Source organism: Sebastes fasciatus, chromosome 17, assembly GCF_043250625.1.
Source record: "Sebastes fasciatus isolate fSebFas1 chromosome 17, fSebFas1.pri, whole genome shotgun sequence".
Classification (NCBI taxonomy): Eukaryota; Metazoa; Chordata; class Actinopteri; order Perciformes; family Sebastidae; genus Sebastes; species Sebastes fasciatus.
In genome coordinates this window covers 19,424,150-19,444,970 of record NC_133811.1, presented here as the reverse complement: position 1 = coordinate 19,444,970, position 20,821 = coordinate 19,424,150, and the positions used below count along the sequence as shown (strand labels likewise).

Genomic DNA, 20,821 nt, shown 5'->3' with positions numbered 1-20,821 from the left:
GCCCTAGAGATGGTTGTGCGTGAAAATCCCAGTAGATCAGCAGTTTTTGAAATACTCAGACCAGCCCGTCTGGCACCAACAACCATGCCACGTTCAAAGTCACTTAAATCCCTTTTCTTCCCCATTCTGATGCTCGGTTTGAACTTCAGCAAGTCGTCTTCACCACGTCTAGATGCCTAAATGCCTAAATGCATTGAGTTACTGCCATGTGATTGGCTGATTAGCTCTTTATGTTAACAAGCAATTGAACAGGTGTGCCTAATAAAGTGGCCTGTGAGTGTATACAATGACAACACTAACATACTGATGTTAAGCAGGTATACACTGACAAGGAACCGTACAGAAACTATTTTACGTCCTACTATTTTCACTGAAATTGTATCTTGGCTTTTTAGGGTGCGGTTCACATGTTCAACATCTCCATGTTTGCTGTGCTAGCATGCTAACATTAACAAAGTTAGCTGAGGCTGATGGGAAATTTCTCATTCGTTTTGCTGGTATTTACTAATAAACCAACTTATTGGACAATGTTTTACATTATGGTGGCGCTATGAGGCTGTAGGCACAGGTTTCCATCGTTTAGCAGGTTAGCATGTTCACCATCTAAGGGTTACCAGCATGCTACCATGTGCCAATGGAAGATGATGGGAAGAGACGTCTTCTTCTTCTTTACTGTTTTATTGGCGGTTGGCAAACCAGCTTTAGAGTTGCGTTACCGCCAATGGGAATAAACATTTTGGTCATGATGGTGCTATAAGAGTAGTCACAAAATGTATTACAATTCATCCTGTGTGAAACATGAGTTAAATGAAAATTTCATGGCAATTCATCCTTTAATTTTGAACTCAAAACCAGCAAAATATGAATCACATGGTGTTTTTTTGAGGGAAAAGTCATCAGAATTTATTGTCTGGAAACCATGACATTTATTGACAATCCATCCAATATTTAGCTGTTTCAGTCTAGACTAAGCAACATAAACATCTCTTGAGTCACACAGTTGTCATGGCTGATTATGTTTTTATTAATAAACATATATGAAAAAAGAAAATAAGCAATTTTTCCCCATTTTGTCTTTATTTGAATTACAAAATGGACATCCTACACAGAACACACATAATGCAAGTTAACAATACAAAATCTACAAAATGATACAGTGACAAAGTATTTTGTTCGACAGTAACAACTGTACAGTATAAATGGATACAATACTGTTTGTTTCTCTTTTATTGAAATCATCTATATTTGGCACTTGACCACAAGATGCTATTGAAATGAAATGTGAGACTGACGTACCTGATCACCTACTTGAACTGAACTATTATTATTCCCCCGGAAGTAATCATTCATCCGCCTGTGAAGGCTACTGCATCTCGTGGTGTTTTCAGACCAGCAGGTACAGGCATGGTGAACGTTAAGCAGAATGGAAGCAGTAAAGAGCCAAATCGTACAAAAACACAGTGAGGTTTGGTGGATGCTGCTGTTGCTCGCTACCAATGTCACTGCTTGGTTCTGGTAGTTGTATCTCCATCGTCACAGTAGCCCTCAAATTGTCTTACAATTACATGTGTATTTCAAATTTGGTGCACATTCAAAAGAGTCACATTTGCACAAAACCTTTGATTTGCAGATGTTACTGTTGCACTTTTATGACACCATTTGAAGCCATACCGTTTACAAAAACTGCCACTGTTTACGTGCTTCCTGCGAAATATGATGTCAGTAGAGGGGCGGCTTGGGATCAAACTGAGATCTGCATCCATTTTCTCTTTCAAAAGGGAACAAAATAAGCTACGTACACTAAACGTACCTGTGGATATTCAAAGCTGAATGCATAGCAATATGTGTGGTCCGCACCTTTGTAGCATCTCTAGCATAAATATGAGTGAATATACTGTACAACTTTTCTTTCATATCATATTCGTCAAGTAAAAGAAAAGAAAATGTTTATCATCACATTCCAATAATTTATATGTCAAAATGTTTAAAGTGAATCTCTTCCATTGCAGGAAATCGCCACAATGTGATCACAGAGTAAAAGAATATATAAGTAACATACTATATATTCATATAACATCTAACTTTTTTCTTTTTTTTTTTGCTTATACACTTGTTGAAGAAAGAGAATCACAGCTCGGTTTATATGCATATGTCGAGTTCATGTATTCATCAGGAAAATGAAGGTTTATGTGAAGTGTGCGTGTAGATCTGTGTGTGAACTTGGCATAAAAAGTCACTTTGAAAAGAGCAGATGGATGTAATCTGTAGTCAAAATATTCCCCTTCATTTAGAAATCTCAGTCAGTTTTGGTTTGATGTAACATTCCTCCAAAATATACGTAAAAAAATCAGTCCTTTTTAAATTCTTCTATTAAAAACTAGACTTCCCAGATCTCCTGTCTACATACTGTAAGCTGTGAACACTTGTCGTCCCAGACTCACGTACTTCACTTCAGTCAGCGTTAACATGGAGTTAGATTGCAATACTTTGTCCGTCATCTCTCAACAACCCGAGTCAGTTAACAGAGAACAAACCAAGCATGAGTTCCTTTATATAAGGAATTATGCTTTCAAAAAAATAAAAAATAAATAAAAGAATAAAAAGAAACAGCGAACTTGGATTCGGCTCAATGTACCTCAAGAATCTGTTGGATTATCTTCGCTGGCTGAGACAGCACAGCTTTGATTCAGTGTTTAACAAGTCTTTGATGGGATTCCAGTCCTTTGAGTTGTATTTGTACCGTATATGAGACCCGTGTTGTCTGCAGTCCTTTGAACAGGCGTAGAGGCACATGTACAGTATGTGAATGTGGGCGTCTGACAGATTGTATATGCAGCAGGCTTTGGTATTTGTAGTATCTACAGTTGTCTAAGTGTGTGTGTGTGTGTGTGCATGTGCCTCTACAGCGTCAACAATCTCAGGTGGGTCAGATTTTGAAAATGTGCTAAATGAATCAAACTTCGATGGGAAAAAGTCCAGTTTTCTACTGCCCAGCACTGCTGGGATCGCACTGAAGCAGCCGGACGATGGAGGGATCGTTCTTCGCTCCCTCAACAAACTCCTCAAGGGACAGTTTACCTAGAGAGAGAGAGAGAGAGAGAGAGAGAGAGAGAGAGAGAGAGAGAGAGAGAGAGAGAGAGAGAGAGAGAGAGAGAGAGAGAGAGAGAGAGAGAGAGAGAGAGAGAGAGAGAGAGAGAGAGAGACAGATTATCGGTTAATTGTCTTGCTTATCGTTGCAGCAGATCTAAGCTGATCAAAAATAGCTTAAATGAAAACAAAGAGCACATATCTTCCTCGAGGTGATGTGACACGTTGACAAGTTATTTTAACAGGTCTTTAAAATAATATTTATAGAAATATTTTTAAAGTTAAATGGCTTCAATTTAGACTGCTAGAGTGCATGTACAGAATTTGACCAGAGTTTAAAAGCCCTGACACACAAGGCCAGACGATTAGCCGTCGGCCAATTTCGGGCCGTCGGTGAGCGTCTGTCATCCTAGTTTTTTGTGGTGTGTCCAGCACCGTCGGCTGTAGTCTGCCCGTGTCGGAGGCTTTTTGGCCGATTCAACATGTTGAGCCCGTTAGTGAGAGAAATCACTCTGATCGGCTGTTCAGCTTAAACGACTCAGTGCACGAGAAGAGAAGCGGAAGTGAAGAAAGCAAGCCAACGAGTAAAGTCAAGGGGGCACACACAGAAGGCTCTTCTCATTTTTCATCTTCATCAGTCTAATAGATGGATATTCTCACAACGACATGGCCATCTGGAATGAAGCTAAGAGGTGAGTGATGTGAAAATAATCGGCAAATGCTGCTTTAGTTCATTAACGTATCATAACAACGGCTTGTAGATCCTCAGCATTCCGGTTTCCCGTTTTGAATGACCAATACAGACTTATACAGAGTTATTTCATCTCACGCAGGCGCAGAACGTACGTGATAGTTGGCTGTAGTCTTTACGATGTGCTCGAGTGCAACTTTTGGCAAAGATACAGGTGACGTGAAGCGACGCAACGGTCGGCCTTCCTCAGCGCTAATTCTTTGGTGTGTCTGGGCCGTTACAGTGTTGCCAGGTTGGGCGACTTTCCATTTCTTTTTATTTAGTTGGGTGGGTTGTGATCATATGGGCTTTTTTGACAAAAAGTTAGGCTATATTCCAATAAATCAGCCCATATTCGCCTCTGTGTATTTTGATTGATATTGAGTTCAGTAAGCTCGACATGCAGAGACTGATAACGGTTGACCAACAAATCAAAATCTCATTTCAGTTTATTACAACTACTAAACTTTGTTCCTATTCAAATTATTATTTGGTCATATCGCTGTGATAAAAGCCATGTAAAAGCTTACATCTGTTCATAAGTGAAGAGATATGATGCTTAATTTCACATCATCCACAGAGACCAGAGGCAATTTGGGCTCTTTTATGACAACTGGGCAGGTTCAAGGCTCTAAACAGGCTATTTTGTGTCAGTCACTGAAATGAATTCGGGCTGATTGAACGCTGGAGAACCGCTGTGGCAATACAATAGCAATCAGAATAATATATGATGGATCACTGTGTTCATAGAATAGATTTCCAATGTAAGATGTTGACATCACATTCAGTTATAGGCGTTAAAGAAGCTACTGTTTCAGCAGAAAACACTGCAGCAGAGTGACAGGAAGTCTGAGGAAGGCTTACCATCTCGATTTGTGTCCATCTGCCTGAATATCTTGTCTGTGCGTTTCTCCGGTGTGGACTCGTCCTCAGGCATCTTCATCACAGAGGAAACCATCTTGTAAATAGCCTGAAGACAGAGGGAGCAGAGAGGAAGAAACCATAAATCAGTATGGAAGCTTTTATGTTTCTGACTGCATCTGTAAAAACGGTCATTCTTGTGTGTTAAATCACCTAAACTAACCTCCTTTCTTTAAACTATAACTTTGTAAAAGTGGGTGTAATACATTTTAAATAGCAAATATCTCAGTTAAAAACTCCAACGATAACGCGTCTACAGTCTGATCACGTTGCATATCAGTTATTCCTGCCAGAAGCACAACTGCAAGGTTGCATCAGCTGGATTGTTTAAAAGTGCAGCGAAATATATATACGACCCATCAATCAACTTATCTCCTCTGGGAGGAAGAGAGATAAAGGATTACTTTCATTTGTGTTTGGCTCTGGGGCCTGATTTGACTGCACGGAAACAAACAGGAAGTATTCATGTCTAAAAGATGCAGGTTAGGTTTTTAAATAGATGATAAATCAAGAAAAGTGAATGTGTTTGCTTCACTGTTCATGTTTCCTGAGATACGTAAAAGCTGAAGCTGTTAATATTTTATCTATATTGCTGCTAACTTTTGTTTTTCACCCTGTCACACCTTTCTATTAGAAACTTTAACCTTAGAACGTTTGAAATGTTCCTCATGATGATGAAGAGTTTGTCGGATCATCTGTCCAAACAGCAATGCAGCGGAGCAGCTGTGCACATCTGCATCCATCATATACACACACACTACCGAGATGGTGATTAAGGCTGCAGGTATCAGTTATTTTCTTCATTATAATTTAGTTAGTGTATTGATTTTTTAAAATTAGTTGATCAATCCATGTCTGATCAGCAGACACAAAATCTAAAGTATTTAATTGCATAACAATGATAAGACATAAGCAGCTCCTGGCATTTGAAAAGGGGTAATCAAATGTTTGGTATTTGTAGTAGATAAAAGAATAATTAATTATGATGAATAACATTTCTGCTGATGATTTATTTATTGAGTAATTGGCATTATTATTATTACTTTTTTTCCTAATAAGTTGGCCACCTTGACGACATATAAAGAAATAAACAGACAAATATCAACAATGACAGAAAACGAGCTGACATAGAACAGAGACATAGAAAATAAGGCCCTTATTTAATACTAATTGTCAATAATAGAAAAGCACGGGTATGTTTGTTTTTTATCTTAAGGCCATTTTATTGTTTTTTGTTTCTAATTTGACGGCTGTATTGAGGAAGATAACTCAGAAGGTCACAGAGACTTCAATTCAACAATCAGCAAGATATTTGCAGTAAGGATAATATTGCACTAGGCGCTAAAACAATTAGTAGATTAAATCGACTGACAGAAAATTATTCAATTCATTATTTTAAGCAAGTTATCAAGCAAAAAATGCCATGTTACAGCTTCTCGCATGCGAGGATGTGTTGCTTTTATGGTGCTTTATATATTGTAAATTTAATGTCTTTGGGATTTGGACTGTTTGTCAGACAAAACAAAAAATAGATTAGGGCTGTCAATCGATTAAAGCGTTTAATCGTGATTAATCGCATGATTGTCCATAGTTAATTAGGATTAATCACAAATTAATTAAATAGATTCCTTAGGTTTTATAGTTTGATATAGTATCTTTAGCTGCTTCAGCATCCTCTAGCTTTACAACTGAGCCTGCTACAACCTACGAAAGATCGATTGCGTTAATGCATTAAAGAAATTAGTGGCGTTTAAACAAATTTGCGTTATTATTGCGTTAACTTTGACAGCCCTAAAATAGATGAATCGATAAAGATCATTAGATGTAGGCCTTTTATTGGACTGATGTATCAAGGCATCCATAGACATAAACACACCCGCTCACAAGGACACTGATTGGAGAATGGGATTACTCATTCTTTGGCACTCTGCTCAATTCAGCACCGTGATGTGGGACGTCACAACATGTGTAAGGGATTGCTGGTGTGTGTCTGAACCGTTTATCCAATAAAAGCAACACTGGAGCTGCTGAGGGAATGACAAGGGGGACTGCTGCTCTTCCTAAAACCACACAGCTGCTGGATGTAGCGCTGCTGAGTCAATATGAGGAGAGGACCACTCCCTTCTAGAAATACACCACAGTCAAGTCTTATTTAGAGATGTCTGAGGGCCCGAGAGGAACTGCTGGTTTCTAAAATTACACAGCGGCTGGTTTTCCTGCTGTGGTGCAGAATATAGAAGAGGATGGATATATGATGCAGCAGCTGGTGTGGATGGCTGAGCCAAAATGTTTCTTCACTGCAGGAGGAGTTTCAGGACCAGGGAACATGGCGTTACCATGATGGCATGCAATGGCAACTGAAAGACTGAGGGCTGTATGGAGCTAGAGAGGCAGAAAGAGAACGAAGGATGGAGGGAAATAAAGATAGAAGCAACCAAAACAGAACAAAAACACTTTAGACCGTAACAGTAAACCCACCGATACAATCTCCAGCATCTCCGCCTTGCTAATGTATCCATTCCCGTCCAGATCGTACATACTGAACGCCCACTTCAGCTTCTGGTCCAGCCGACCACGAGAGGTCACACTCAGCGCGATGATGAACTCCCTGAAGTCTATGGTCCCATCTCCGTTGGCGTCAAACGTGCGGAAGACATGTTCGGCGAACTTGGAGGCGTCTCCGTAAGGGAAGAAGTTGGCGTAGATCTTCTTGAACTCTTCCATGTTGAGCGCGCCGCTGGGGCAGTCCCGCAAGAAGCCCTTGTACCACTCCATGATCTCGTGCTCGGTGAAGTCCGTGTTCTCCATCAGGTCCTGCATGACGTCGGGACGGAGCTTGCTGTTCTGTTTGCCCATGGTCGCTGCTTCTGTTTAGGCTGTGGGTGATGTGAGGGCAGCGGCGATTTAGACTGCAGACAGTGAGGAAGAAAGAAAGAAAGGGAGAGAGGGGAACAGAAAACGGATGTTAGAATTAATCTGAAATGACCTTGAGCCTTTTTGATACAAGAGGAGGAGGGAGGACAGTGATGTAAAAAGGAAAAAAACGTAGTCTGAATGCACTTTCACACTTTAAAAAGATAGATTAACTAGCTAGTACTAACTAGTTTTTGTTGTTAACATGAAACATGAAACCCTGTGTGGAGTTTTGGGATGTCAAAGTGCCCTAACATTATGTGTATTCAAGCAGTTAACATCACAGTGTTGTTATCACAAAGAGCTGTTATTGGGTAGAAGTGTTATGAGGTCCTGAGATGTCAACTTGGGGAGTTAATTTGCTAGCAGTTTGAAACTCCTATTAACCTGTGACTTCTAAAAAAGGAAAACTATAAATTATAGAAAACATACAAAAGCTTACACTTACAGTACTCAATGCAAACTGTGGATTATATATTGTTTTTCTTCATATCATCTCTTTATATCAACTTCTCCGTTCACTTAGTAAACATGTAGTTTTTGCTTTCATTTTGTCTTTTTTAAACGGTGATAATTTAGACGACAGTTGGGTGTAAGCTGCGAGATTCTCTTATCTTAACTGCACTCATCTTTTTCATTTTGTTTGTTGCCGTTTCATGACAAAATGCAAGTAAATGTTATCATGAAACTAGATAAAGGCAAAGCACGGAGATAACGTTGAGTATGCGGTCTTGTGCACATGCTCAGCCAGTTTCAGTCTCCCATGCACCTGCAACAGGAGACCACCAAATGCTTTCATGGTGCACAACCAACACAGACTACACCCACACTAACAGTGTAGCACACACACTGTTGATAACCCCAATTCATGCCAATGTGTGCACGCATCTCTGCAGATGCACCTTCCATTTCCTGCAGGAACTACGATGCTGATGCGTCAACACACGCATACACATCCTCTGAATTAATAGTTTATCGACTTAGTTTTGGTTTTGAGGAGGCTTTTGAAATAAAAACCTGCAGGAAAAGATATAGATATATGTAGTAAACCTCAAGTACGACTTGTTTTACGCTTTCCAAGCATATAATAAACATGCATACGAGCCACCGAGCTGATCCAACATGGCGTGTCTGATAAAAATCACTCTCCTGTGTAACGATGTCGTTGCAGAAAGTGAACAGGGAGCCGCAACACTCAACAGAAGACGCAGTTCATCGTTTAAACCTGCAGCTAATGTGCTTAGCACTTTCCCCTGTCAGACCGCTAGCTGCTGCTGAGCTCTCCAGGCTAAAGGGAAGAGGGAAGCTGTTCTAGGCTTAGCCGAGGATAATGACAGATAAAATCAGCAATGTCAGGACAGGCCAAAGCAAATTACTGTACAAGTAGCTTGTTCCGAGAAGGGAAATAAAGACCTGTCACCTCTGAGTATCCACTCAGTGTCTGTGGCTTCTCTTACTTTGTTTAAAGACTCCAGAGCTAAAATATGAAATTATAAAATATGCAATGTGTTTACAATCCCATTTGACTTGACTTAAATTTGCTTTTCCCACTGATGCATTAATTAATCAAGACTGATTGATAAAGACCTGCCATCATGTTTACTTTTCTGTAAAGCTTTTCAGTGGGAATATGCTCTTCTAGCCAATAACAATGAACTCAGTGTTAATGAAAAGTGCTGCTTCAGTGACAAGTTCACAGAAAACGGAGGGTCTTAGAAACACTATTCTATACATATTGATTTTGCAATAAAAGGCATTTTAAGTGAAGCTGTATGAATAGGTAGATTTGTGAGGAAGTGGTTGCAGTTTGAATTAAATAGCGCCGCATTTTCATTAGTTTTGTTAGCTGCTAATGCAACGATGCAGTCTTCTTTTCCCTTTTATTTCTCACTCGCATGTTCCATAAACAGCCAGCTATAATCCTTTAATTAACTGAGGGTAAACAATGGGCTCTAGCAATGTGGCAGCCAACTCTAATGAGTTCACTGCTGTTACCCATAGTTCACTTCAATGCCAGCGTGAATGCTGGAGCGGTGTGAAAAGGAGATTAACACCTGTTTACACACTCATCACTCCTGGAACAAAACACAGCAGCAGCTACACAGCGGTGGTCGAACGTGAACCGCTCATATACAGACTTGGAAGTGTGTCTGCCTTTAAATTAGACAGAGGCAAACAGTCTCGACCTGAGAGGGGCAGCATGGGGACGGTTTACAACATTAAATCCAAAAAGGTATCCGCTAGTAGTAGGTAACTATTTTCATCATCTATTAATCCCTTGAGCCATTTTTTAGGCAAAGTAACAAAACTTGATGGTTCAAGTTTCTAAAATGTGAGAAGTTGCTGCTTTTCTTAGTCTTTCATTATAGTAAACTGAATAATTCTGTGTTTGGGTCTGTTAGTTGGACAAAACAAGACATTTAATTGGGGCTGCAACTAATGATTATTTTCATTGTCGATTAATCTGTTGAGTATTTTTGCGATTCATCGGTTAGTTGTTTGGTCTATAAAATGTCAGAAAAATGTCTATCAGTGTTTCCCAAAGCCCAAGATGACGTCCTCAAACATCTTGTTTTGACCACAACTCAAAGATATTCAGTCTACTGTCACAGAGGAGCAAAGAAACCAGAAAATATTCACAGACTTTTGACTTTTTTTTCCTTAGAAAATTACTCAAACCGATTAATCAGTTATTAAAATAGTTGCCGATTAATTTAATAGTTCACAACTAATCGATTAATCATTGCAGCTCTAAACCGAAGGTATCAGCTAATGCACTAGTAGGTTACTATTTTGATCATCCAATTTTAATCGCTTAAGTCATTTTTCCAAGCAAAAAAATCAAACATTTGATGATTTCCGTTTCTAAAATGTGAGAATTTGCTGCTTTTCTTAGTCTTTCATGTAGTAAATTGAATAATTTAGGGTTTGAGACTGTTAGATGAACCAAACAAGACATTTAATGACATCACTTTGTGCTCTAGGATATTGTGATGGGCATTCTTTACTGTGACTCTGATGTTTTTTTAGACCAAATGATTAATCAAGAAGATAATTCACAAGTTAATCAATAATGAATATAATTGTTAGTTGCAGTTCAATTAAATTTACCGTTGAAATATTCCCATGAACATACCTACACAGATGTTCAATTTAAGTGTCCCAGCGTGCACAATACGAGGACCGTGAAGCACCCAAATGGACTGTGTCGTAATTATATCATTATTTACACCTATCGTGACATGTCAACATGTCTGATGTAAAAAAAAAAAGAAGAAGAGCAAAGGTCAGGAAATATGCGAGGGTGTAAATTCAAGTATTAGTGTTCCTATTTGAAACAGATTGTACAACTAAAACAAGCCAGCAGCACGTACTTGTCAGCTGATTTAGCTAATGAATTTGTTACTTGTTCAATTAGATTTGCCATTTGACCATGATAGAAGCTGTTACGTAGCAGCAGCAGCACACAGTGAAAATAACTGTTTGAAATCAGGTTACTTTAAGATTACACAAGGAAAGTTATATGTGTCCTCTTCTGTATTCAACATCAACCTCCACTATATCGTCCCAGAGGGAGATTTGTCTTCCACAGAGATCTGAACATTAAATACACAAAACATAAAACACTTTATATAAAGAAAATAAATATTATGCTAAAACTTTCCACATAAAATCACAAATACAGTGAATATAATATCTATATTGCATTGCGAGTTCACAGTGGTTTGTCATGTTTTTTAGAAAGCCTTATCACAACCAAATTAGGGTCTTATATCTCTCATTCAAAGTCTAAATGCATAAAAATGCAACTCAAAACTCTGTCAATTTACCCTAACCACACACACTCACATTAGACTGTCATCTAGAGCTGCAACAATTCATCGATTAGTTGTCAACTATTAAATTAATCGCCATTTATTTTGATAATCCGAGAAAGAAAAGTCCAAATTCTCTGATTCCAGCTTTTTAAATGTGAATATTTTCTGGTTTCTTTACTCCTCTATGACAGTAGACTGAATATCTTTGAGTTGTGGACATTTGAGTACGTCATCTTGGGCTTTGGGAAACACTGGTTGACATTTTTCACCATTTTATGACATTTTATAGACCAAAACAACTAATCGATTAATCAAGAAAATAATCAACAGATTAATCTACAATGAAAATAATCATTAGTTGCAGCCCTAATGTCATTTGACAACTCCACGTCATCCCATTTCATTCATACACTCATTCTTTGTTTCATGCTGAGACCGGGATCGTCACATACTCTGCATTTATATTTTCTAACAGATGTGGAGCATTTTTTCCGATGATTATTGACGCTGCGTTGTCATAATTACTGCCTATACAATCGTTTTTTTGTTTTTGGCAGCGAGTTGTCAAAAGAGAAACAACATATTACTTTACATGCCGCCTTTGATTCACAACAGCATTTAATTAACTTTCTGTGCAGACTGTCGGCTTGTGTAATTGTTTGTTTTCAGCTGCGGCTCTAATCATACCGACTCTGTTCAGCCAGACTATTTACACAAACAGAGCCGACTAAAATGTTTCTCTCTCCCCATTCCTCTACATGAGGGAGCGGAGGTTAATTGGCTTTACAACAACATATTATAATGCCCAATTTTCACTGTTTTCTGACATTTAATGGAATTTGTTTTGCTAGTTTTTAGACTACACGGCTGGGTGTAGTTTCTGTGTGGAGTTTGCATGTTACTCCCTGTGGGTTTTCGTTTCCTCCCACAGACATATAGGTATTGCTGCATGTGTGCAGTATGTATGGGTAGAAGTTGTTTTGTGCTAACACTGCACACGTCCCTCTCTCTCTCTCTCTCTCTCTCTCTCTCTCTCTCTCTCTCTCTCCTGGCTGATATTTTAAAAGAAGAAATGATGGGATGAGAGCTCAGACCTCCACTGAACATCCCCTCAACTAGTCATCCCTAAGAACTCAGCTATTCCTGGCTCTCAGAGATCACCGCCTACAATTAACCGTTAAGACTCTTACCTGGCTGCTGCTGCTGTTGCTGGCAGACCTTTGAAGGCACTGTTACATAACAGAGGCTCTTTGACAAGTGGACAGGTCACGTGGTTGTCTCTCTACCACGATCATCTCTTAAGATCAAGACAAGTGAGAGAACACCAGGCACTTGTTAAACCTCGTGAGTGCGTCTGAGAGGAGAACGGGCCTGAGATAGAGCAGGTGACCTCAGCATGTGCAGGTATAATCCAGCAGATGACAGGCTGTCGCTTTCTGTTTCTAATAACACCGACATGTTGTTCAGTGTTTGAGACGTTTAGCAGATGACAAGATCAACCTGCAGGACTTTAACTGCTAAAACCAACAACAACAAGGCTGCATCATATTCAACTAAAGACATCATGACACGTCATCATCAGTGGCACCAAGTTCAATTATCAATTATCTCATCCAACAGCTACACATCAAGAAAACATCTGGTTTTCATTTCCATGAAATAGAAATAGGGCCTGTAACAAACAATTATTGTCATTATTGATTAATCTGTAGATTATTTTCTTGATAAATGGCATGGTCTATAGTATGTCTGAAAATATAAAAAAGGCACCAAGATGACTTAATTCCTCTCTCAACCCAAACGGTCGAGGCAGACGGCCGCCCACTGACACCCTGGTTCTGCCCGTTAAAGGGGATATGTTCTTGCCACTGTCGCACCGAGTGCTTGCTCATGGGGCATCTCTTCAAATGTTTGTTTTGTCCAACCAACAGACCAAACCCATTAAATTGACTATCACATATAAAAAAAAGTAAAGCAGCAAATCATCTCATTTGAGCTGGAACCAGTTGGCATTCCTGCTTGAGCAAATGACTCATAGATTATCAAAATAGGTGCAGATTATTTTTTTCGGTCGATCAATTAATCAACTAGTTATTTCAGCTTTAATATTTGTTCAATATGAATGGTTTCCAATCGAAGACAAAGGCATTAAAGCAAGCATTCAGGGCTACGTAACACTGTTTTAACGTTGGTGCTAATACGATACCTGAGCCTCGATGCTGGTACAGTACTTTTTCGATATGTTAGTTTGGGGAACATAAACAGGTTTAACCCTTTTTTCAATTAACAACAAATGCCTAATCGCTCAAGGAATCAGTGTTTAAGAACTTTGCCTAAATAAAATAGTTGTTTCTTAATTTAAATTAATAAAAACTGAGTTAAAAACTGACCAAGTATTTGATCCCAACTCTCAGTACTCGACACTTTTCGATATTCATTGCTACAGAAAATTACCTGAGTTTCATTTTGAAGAGACAATCTATTTACTTGTAGTAAAGAAGACAAAATCCCACACAACTGTGCAGCCAATATGTTTGTCCTGCAGCAGCTGAACGGTTGACTCATTCATCTAGCTGCTTGAATCAAAGGCCCTCGACACGACACTCATCCTAGAACATCTTGTTGCCAACTTACGTAACAGGCAGAAGTCTCCGTTTATATCCTTCAGGTATATCTTAACCCAAAGGTCCTTCAGATAATCCAAGAGAGAGAGAGAGAGTAGGAGAAATCCAACAGAGAGCCAGAGTGTCTGAAAGAGCACCGATCGCAGATAGCGAGTTTATGAATGATACATTCATAATGCAACATGATCCGTCTGTGATCGGGCTGCAGAGCTGAGGCCGGCCATTCTCCACCTAACAGGCAAGCAATTATTAGGCCCGCAAGATCTGCAATCTGATATTCACCCACAGGTCAAAATTAAATAATTATGTTTCAGCTCAGCTGCGATAATATTAAAAACGACAACTTTACCCACCTCAGATTAGACCGGTTCAGCCGAGGACGAATTGGAACAAACCTGGGAGGCAGCAGCTCGAGTCAAGATTCAAATGCGATTTTGATTTCAGGCAACACACCACACAGACACATGATTTTCGAGGACTGCGACATCACAACCACTCTCTTTCTTCTCTGCTATTTAAGCGAGTAATTCTGTTTCGCATCATCTGTTTTTGTAAGAGCTCAGAGTTGCGCGTTTCATTAACAGAGTCCAACAACAGGTTTACAGCAGCATGGAAAGAAACCATCAAAAATTCACACTTGATGAGCTGAAATCAGTGATTTTTTTTTTTTCAAGGAAGATTAGATTGCAAGACTAGAACTGATAATCAATTATCAAATTTGTAGCCAATTTATTTTCTGTCTTCTAGTTGAGACACAAAGTGTGATAAATAGTGTGAAAGTACTTTCATAATGTAGAATCCATGTCCTCCCATGTTTAAGTGTGTAAATTAAATAAAGATGTTGGTAGGTGGAGAACATTTTCATGCTGTTAGATTAGAGCTGCAACAATTAATCAATTAGTGGATGTAAACAACTATTTTGATAATCGATTAAATTGGTTTGAGTAATTTTTTCTTTGATTCCAGCTTCTTAACTGTGAATATTTTCTGGTTTCTTTACTCCTCTATGACAGTAAACCGAATATCTTTGAGTTGTGGAGAAAAGGACACATTTGAGGACGTCATCTTGGGCTTTGGGAAACGCTGATGATATTTTTCAACATTTTCTGACATTTTATAAACCAAACAACTAACCGAGAAAATAACCAACAGATTAATTGACAATGAAAAATAATCGTTAGTTGCAGCCCTAAAAGAAACCATCAAAAACTCACACTTGAGAAGCTGAAATCAGAGATTTCTTTGTAATTTTTTGCTTTTTGAAATGACTTAATCAACAATTAAAATCAACAATTAATCGATTATCATTTTTTTTTAGCTGATTTATTTTCTGTCTTATAGTTGATGCACAAAAGGTGACAAATATATGTTAGTGTGAAAGTACTACCATAATGTAGAATCCATGTCCTCCCAAATTAAATAAATCCTGCAGTTAGATAGCTGTTACCACACAAAAACGACGTTGGTTGACATCACAACTGTGACTCTGGACGCTCTACTCGAGATCGACATCGGTGTAATTAAAGTGCAGTTAATTACAGTGCAGGATGACAAACCTGACAAACTTTCTACCAACACGAGTGAGATCCTGCAGCACATCCAAGACTCAACTCAAGACCACTCTTTTCACCTCTAACTTAAATCTCATCGAGCATGTGAGCATCTGCAGACTCCACCTGCAGTATATTTAGCCCATCGAAGTCATGTCAGGGCGGTTATCACACCTGAAACTAGCCTCTAGTGTTGAGCACAGAAAGCTTGTAGTATGTGTTCTCAGTAGAAAATGTGTTAGCCATTAATCTCACGTATGAGCTACGAGGTGTCAGGCTTGTTGGTTTCTCACTTGTGACATTCTGGCTCAAATTTTACGAGATCTAAAAACGATGCCCTGCTGCTCTCCTCAACATCTCGACACACCGTACACACATCTCTCTCTTTAACCATCTTCTTGCTGCTGCCCCATCTGCGATCACACGTCTAATCAGCAGCACATTTCAAACCACCACCGAACGCTGCAGCAGCAGCAGCACCGCATAGCTTTGGGAGCAACCGATGCTCACGTTACAAAGTATCGTGACGAGCGCTGTTCAGTGTAGCGTGCTTTAGTGGCTCCTTGAATATCTGGCTGCAACTCTATCTGCTGTGTTATTTAGTGTAAGGTCAGGGCTGGTCTACTGGTGATCCAATCTGTACCAGAGTCTGTCTGGGGAAACTAACATCTTCAGCAGAACAGCTAATATAAAAAGATTAGAAAGTGAGATAATAGTAGGCTGCAGTGACTAACAGTGAAAGTAATCTTGCTGATTTTGATGCCATCAGTCTTGTGACATAAACATCCTTTCAGTTTAGAGTGGAAACTATTTTTTGATTATCTTTTCAATCATTTTTCAATCAACTTTCTTTAGTTTCAGCTTCTCCAATTTGAGGGTTTCCTGCTTTTCTTTGTCATACATGATAGTAAATTAACTGTCTTTGAGTTTTTGGACTGATGGTCGGACAAAACAAGGAATCAGCTCTGAAAATTAAAAATTAGACTAAATGATTAATAGAGAAAATAATCAGCACATTGGTCTATAATGAGTCATGAGTTGCAGCCAGCTTCCTCCACAGGAGTGCAAACATAAGACACATCAAACTGAGGCTGAAGGTCAAATCACTGTTAAAAACACAAACTTTCATAGCAACAGCTCTAAAAATAGCCACGACTTCCTCTTACACTTCCTTAATAATTGCGTTTATCACAGTGCTACCTTCATTACTGCCTCTATCTGTCACTCCAATGGACATCAGTGGAATGTGAATATCGGGGAAATACTCCAACACAGCTGTCGATACGACTCAAAACATCGGTGCAATTTTCTGGACATTTCATAGTTTCAAATGTGATTTTCGTGAATTACATTTTAAAAACTGTTTCTTTACTTAAACCATTTCTTTACTTCTCTAAATCCCATCCATCCTCTCTTTGAGAAACCCAAAGGCAGCAACTTCATCATAATGCAGCACACATGAGCTCCCATTGTCAGCCGGAGAGCTTCGTGCGTCAAGGCGCTGCAGAAAACCACAATCATGACAGAGAAGCCATTATGAGGGAGCGAATGAGAACAAGATAAAAAAGTGTCACTGACAACAACTGCAAGAAGGCAGGCAGAGCTGCAACAGACTCGGGATTGGACAAACACACACACACACACACACACACTTGCTCGCAGCAAATTGTCACTGATTGCACGAGGAGAGTGCTGTTTACTTTGCACTGAATATCTAAATGTGCCTCTCTCTGAAACAGCCTGTTGTAAAGACAAAGGCTACAGAGATGGAAATGTCAATCTGTCCGATGACTAAACAACTCCCACCTCTCTCTGCCGGCGATATCTGCTGCACAGCATGTGTGAAATGCGGATTTCTATCCAAAATGTTATCTGTGTGACAGGCCGGGATCTATTTCTTTATCTCAGCTCTCTCTTCCTCCTTCAGTTTAATCTTCCACTCATCCTTGCTTTCTTCCGATCACTCTCCCGGTCCGCTTCCTCTAAAAAAAAGGTCTAATTTAATTCAAAAAGAGCACCAAGTGCCGCACAGACGAGCATAACTACAGAGGGATTCTGCCAGTGTGGTCAGTCTGGCCCAAAACAAACCCACGCACACCAAAATAGAACATCTGTTCAAATATAGCGCATGTTTGTAAGAGTTCAGCATCTTGAAATGTTTGGAGGGATGCTGTTGACACCAAGGGGGCCATTATCTCGACTCCACCCTTGTGTCAGCAGCACCTCCGCAGGTCTTTTAACTTTTCTTGCCATGTGGTGTTGGCTGCCTGAGGTGAGAAGAGGAGAAGAGGAGAAGAGGAGAAGAGTATTTCACTTCAGTTTTGGTGGAAATTTCCTAAAAAAACATAATGAAACGTTTGGAAGCCACAGAGCTTTAAAGATAGAAAAACTACTAGAGGTCATTTTCAGAGTTAGTTTTTCTCTTTCTGTGTCCACTGGCGTCTTTTCACATCATCGCCCGCTCTGATCACTTTGTGAACACTTCACAGGGACCGCCAGAGGAAATCCAGCTGCAGGTTCTTGTTTACATCCCACATCAAAACCAAACCAGTGCCATTCAATTACTACAAGCCACCAAAGAAAAGTCAATTTGAACAGAGGGCCTCTTAATACAACATGCCACTTTCAGAGGCAGCAATCTTTAGCTCACTTCAGCTGCTTGACTGTCTAATGGAAACCTGAAACCAAGCAGTTTAATGAAGGGTTGCAACTAATGACTATTTTCATTACTGATTAATTTGTCAAATGTTTTTTTGGTTTAATTATTAAGCCTATATACTGTAAAATAAAAAAGGCAATTAATTCTCACATTTGAGAAGCTGGAACAAGTGAATCTTGCAATTTGGCAGTTTTACTTGATAAATTAAGTATTTGTCTACAATTAAAGACGGATGATTAATCGACTAACTGCTTCAGCTCTATTTGTTGTATATTGCATGTATCTTTGGGACTGAAGACTCACCTTTGGGCTCAAGAGAAATTGCGATGGACATCTTCTCCCCCACCTTTTCTGACTAAACAATGGATTAATCTACAAAAATTAATGTTAGAATGATTAAAAATAATGGATTAAATTGTAATTTTATTGCTCTAGTTACAAAAAAAGTTGTAAATATATCTTATATATATTATAAAAAATACTAAAAACAAAAGCTACAAATCCTCACATTTAGGAAGCTGGAACCTGCAAATGCTTTAGCTTGATAAAATACTTTAAATCTTTGTCAACTATTTGATCTTTTCAACATTATTTGACTGCTACTTTTCCTTCCATGTCCTTTGTTTCTGATTTTTTTAGTACTATTTTATAACATGCAATGCCTTGAAGCTGCCAAGATTGTCAGCTCATTAAAACATGAAAACACATATCACACTATATAACACTGTTATACTGAATATATAATGAGTGGACCTATTCATTCACAGTAAAAACAAACATTTCAACTCACTCGCCAAGGTAAAGCACCACCAGTCCAATAATGCTATACCTCCTCTCTCCTGCTTGAATCCACACTGACTGACTGACTGACTGACTGACTGATGTGTATTTGCTGAAATTAGATACCCTGCCTCACTCAGCCTTGTGTGGTAGCAGGACTCATTTTTCACTTCCTGTCCTCACTCATTCTAGCAATTAAATATGGTAGAGAGAGAGTGTGTGAAGACAACAAGCACCTCTACCAGCTCCTCTCAGGGGTGCATTTAGAACCAGAAGAAGCAGCCTCATCATCCGATTAGAAATAAAGCTTTATCCTCTGCTATAGCATCTTGTAATGCTGCAAAAGTTATGGTAGAAAAATGTGTACATTTCTGTTATATTATGCAGAGGAATAAGTTGTGAAGTAACAACCTGTAAACTTACCTCACCTGAGCTGTATGCAAAAAAAAAAGAAGGAAAAAGTACAACAGGAAGCGGACAAACTGCGAGGGAGGGACGCACAACATGAGCAACAACTTACCTCTCTTCTATGTTGCTGCTGTGGAGGATCCTGTTAAAAAGTCTAATAGTCCATTACCTCGAAGGGTAAAAAGTTTCAGAGACAAGGTGGGGGTGCAACAGGTTGCAGGGGGGGGCACTCAGGATCTGTAGTTTCTCCAGGCTGCTCTCAGTCCAAACTGTGCCAGACTTGTTCTGCTGCTGCTGCAAACACTCAGCTCAGCTCAGCTCAGCTCTCTGCAGACTCTCGGCGTGACGTCAACACTCCAAGTCACGTGGTGCGGCGGTGACGGCCAATAGGAAGCAGCGTTGTCCTGGCAACAAGAACCCCAGCACCCATTAGTAAAACATTCACACTAAAGTTGTAATAAATTTATAATATAAAAAAATAAGTACTAGTAGTTCTATAGTATTAAAGATTGGCAGTGTAGTAAAGTTGACATGCTTTGTAATATTTTCTAAATATCTCAGGAATATATATAAAAATAAATAATACAAAATAAATTATATATATATATATATATATATATAAAATAAATGATAAAAATAAATTATATATATTTAAAAAATAAATAATACAAATAAATAATATATATATGTATATATATTAAAAATAATATTAAAAATAATATATATATATATATATTAAAAATAATATTAAAAATTATATATATATATATATATATATATATATATATAAATACAAATAAATAATACAAATAAATAAATAATATATATGTATAAAAATAAATAATAAAAATATATTTTATATATATATATATATATAGGAAATTGTAATAGTGAATAGTGAAACCTTTTTATTTTGGCACATACTAGCTATTACTACACACAATAGTATATAGCGTTCCTACTTCTATTTATTGTGGGGGTTTTCTCCATATTCAGTATACTCCTGTATTTATTTTATAAAGAACAGTGAAACTGGTTTGTTTTGGCACATACTAGTTATTACTACACATACTATAGTACATAGCTATCCTATTTCTATTTATTGTGTAGTTTTTTCTCCATATTCAGTATACACTCCTGTATTTATTTTATAATGAATAGTGGAACCTTTTTATTTTGGCACATGCTAGCTATTACTACATACAATAGTATATACGTAGCTTTCCTATTTCTATTTAATGTGTAGTTTTTTCTCCATATTCAGTATACTCTCTTGTATTTATTTTATAATGAACAGTGAAACCGGTTTGTTTTGGCACATACTAGTTATT

The 20,821-nt window shown here is 38.5% G+C and overlaps 1 protein-coding gene across 2 annotated transcripts; it reads right to left on the bottom strand.

Annotated features, from left to right (window-relative positions):
• Positions 1–1,058: 1,058 nt before the first annotated feature.
• On the bottom strand, positions 1,059–19,797 carry LOC141754084 (neurocalcin-delta B). 2 transcript variants are annotated; one of them, XM_074612910.1, is made up of 4 exons: positions 19,603–19,797; positions 7,217–7,647; positions 4,682–4,787; positions 1,059–3,078 (listed from the first exon to the last, which is right to left on the bottom strand). In XM_074612910.1, the coding sequence occupies exons 2-4, from the start codon at positions 7,592–7,594 to the stop codon at positions 2,984–2,986; spliced, it is 579 nt and encodes a 192-aa protein (XP_074469011.1). In that variant the 5' UTR covers positions 7,595–7,647; positions 19,603–19,797; the 3' UTR covers positions 1,059–2,983. The 2 variants fall into 2 exon arrangements, with proteins under 2 accessions (XP_074469011.1, XP_074469012.1); XM_074612911.1 differs by lacking the exon at positions 19,603–19,797 and adding an exon at positions 19,093–19,229.
• Between the last annotated feature and the right edge of the window lie 1,024 nt (positions 19,798–20,821).

Bases quoted from the DNA above. Each gene is read 5' to 3' on its own strand.
- LOC141754084 (XM_074612910.1), bottom strand. From the start codon at position 7,594: ATGGGCAAACAGAACAGCAAGCTCCGTCCCGACGTCATGCAGGACCTG. The intron at 4,788-7,216 runs GTGGGTTTACTG...CTCTGTCTTCAG, and splicing joins AGATGCTGGAGATTGTATCG to GCTATTTACAAGATGGTTTC. The intron at 3,079-4,681 runs GTAAGCCTTCCT...CTCTCTCTCTAG, and splicing joins GATGGACACAAATCGAGATG to GTAAACTGTCCCTTGAGGAG.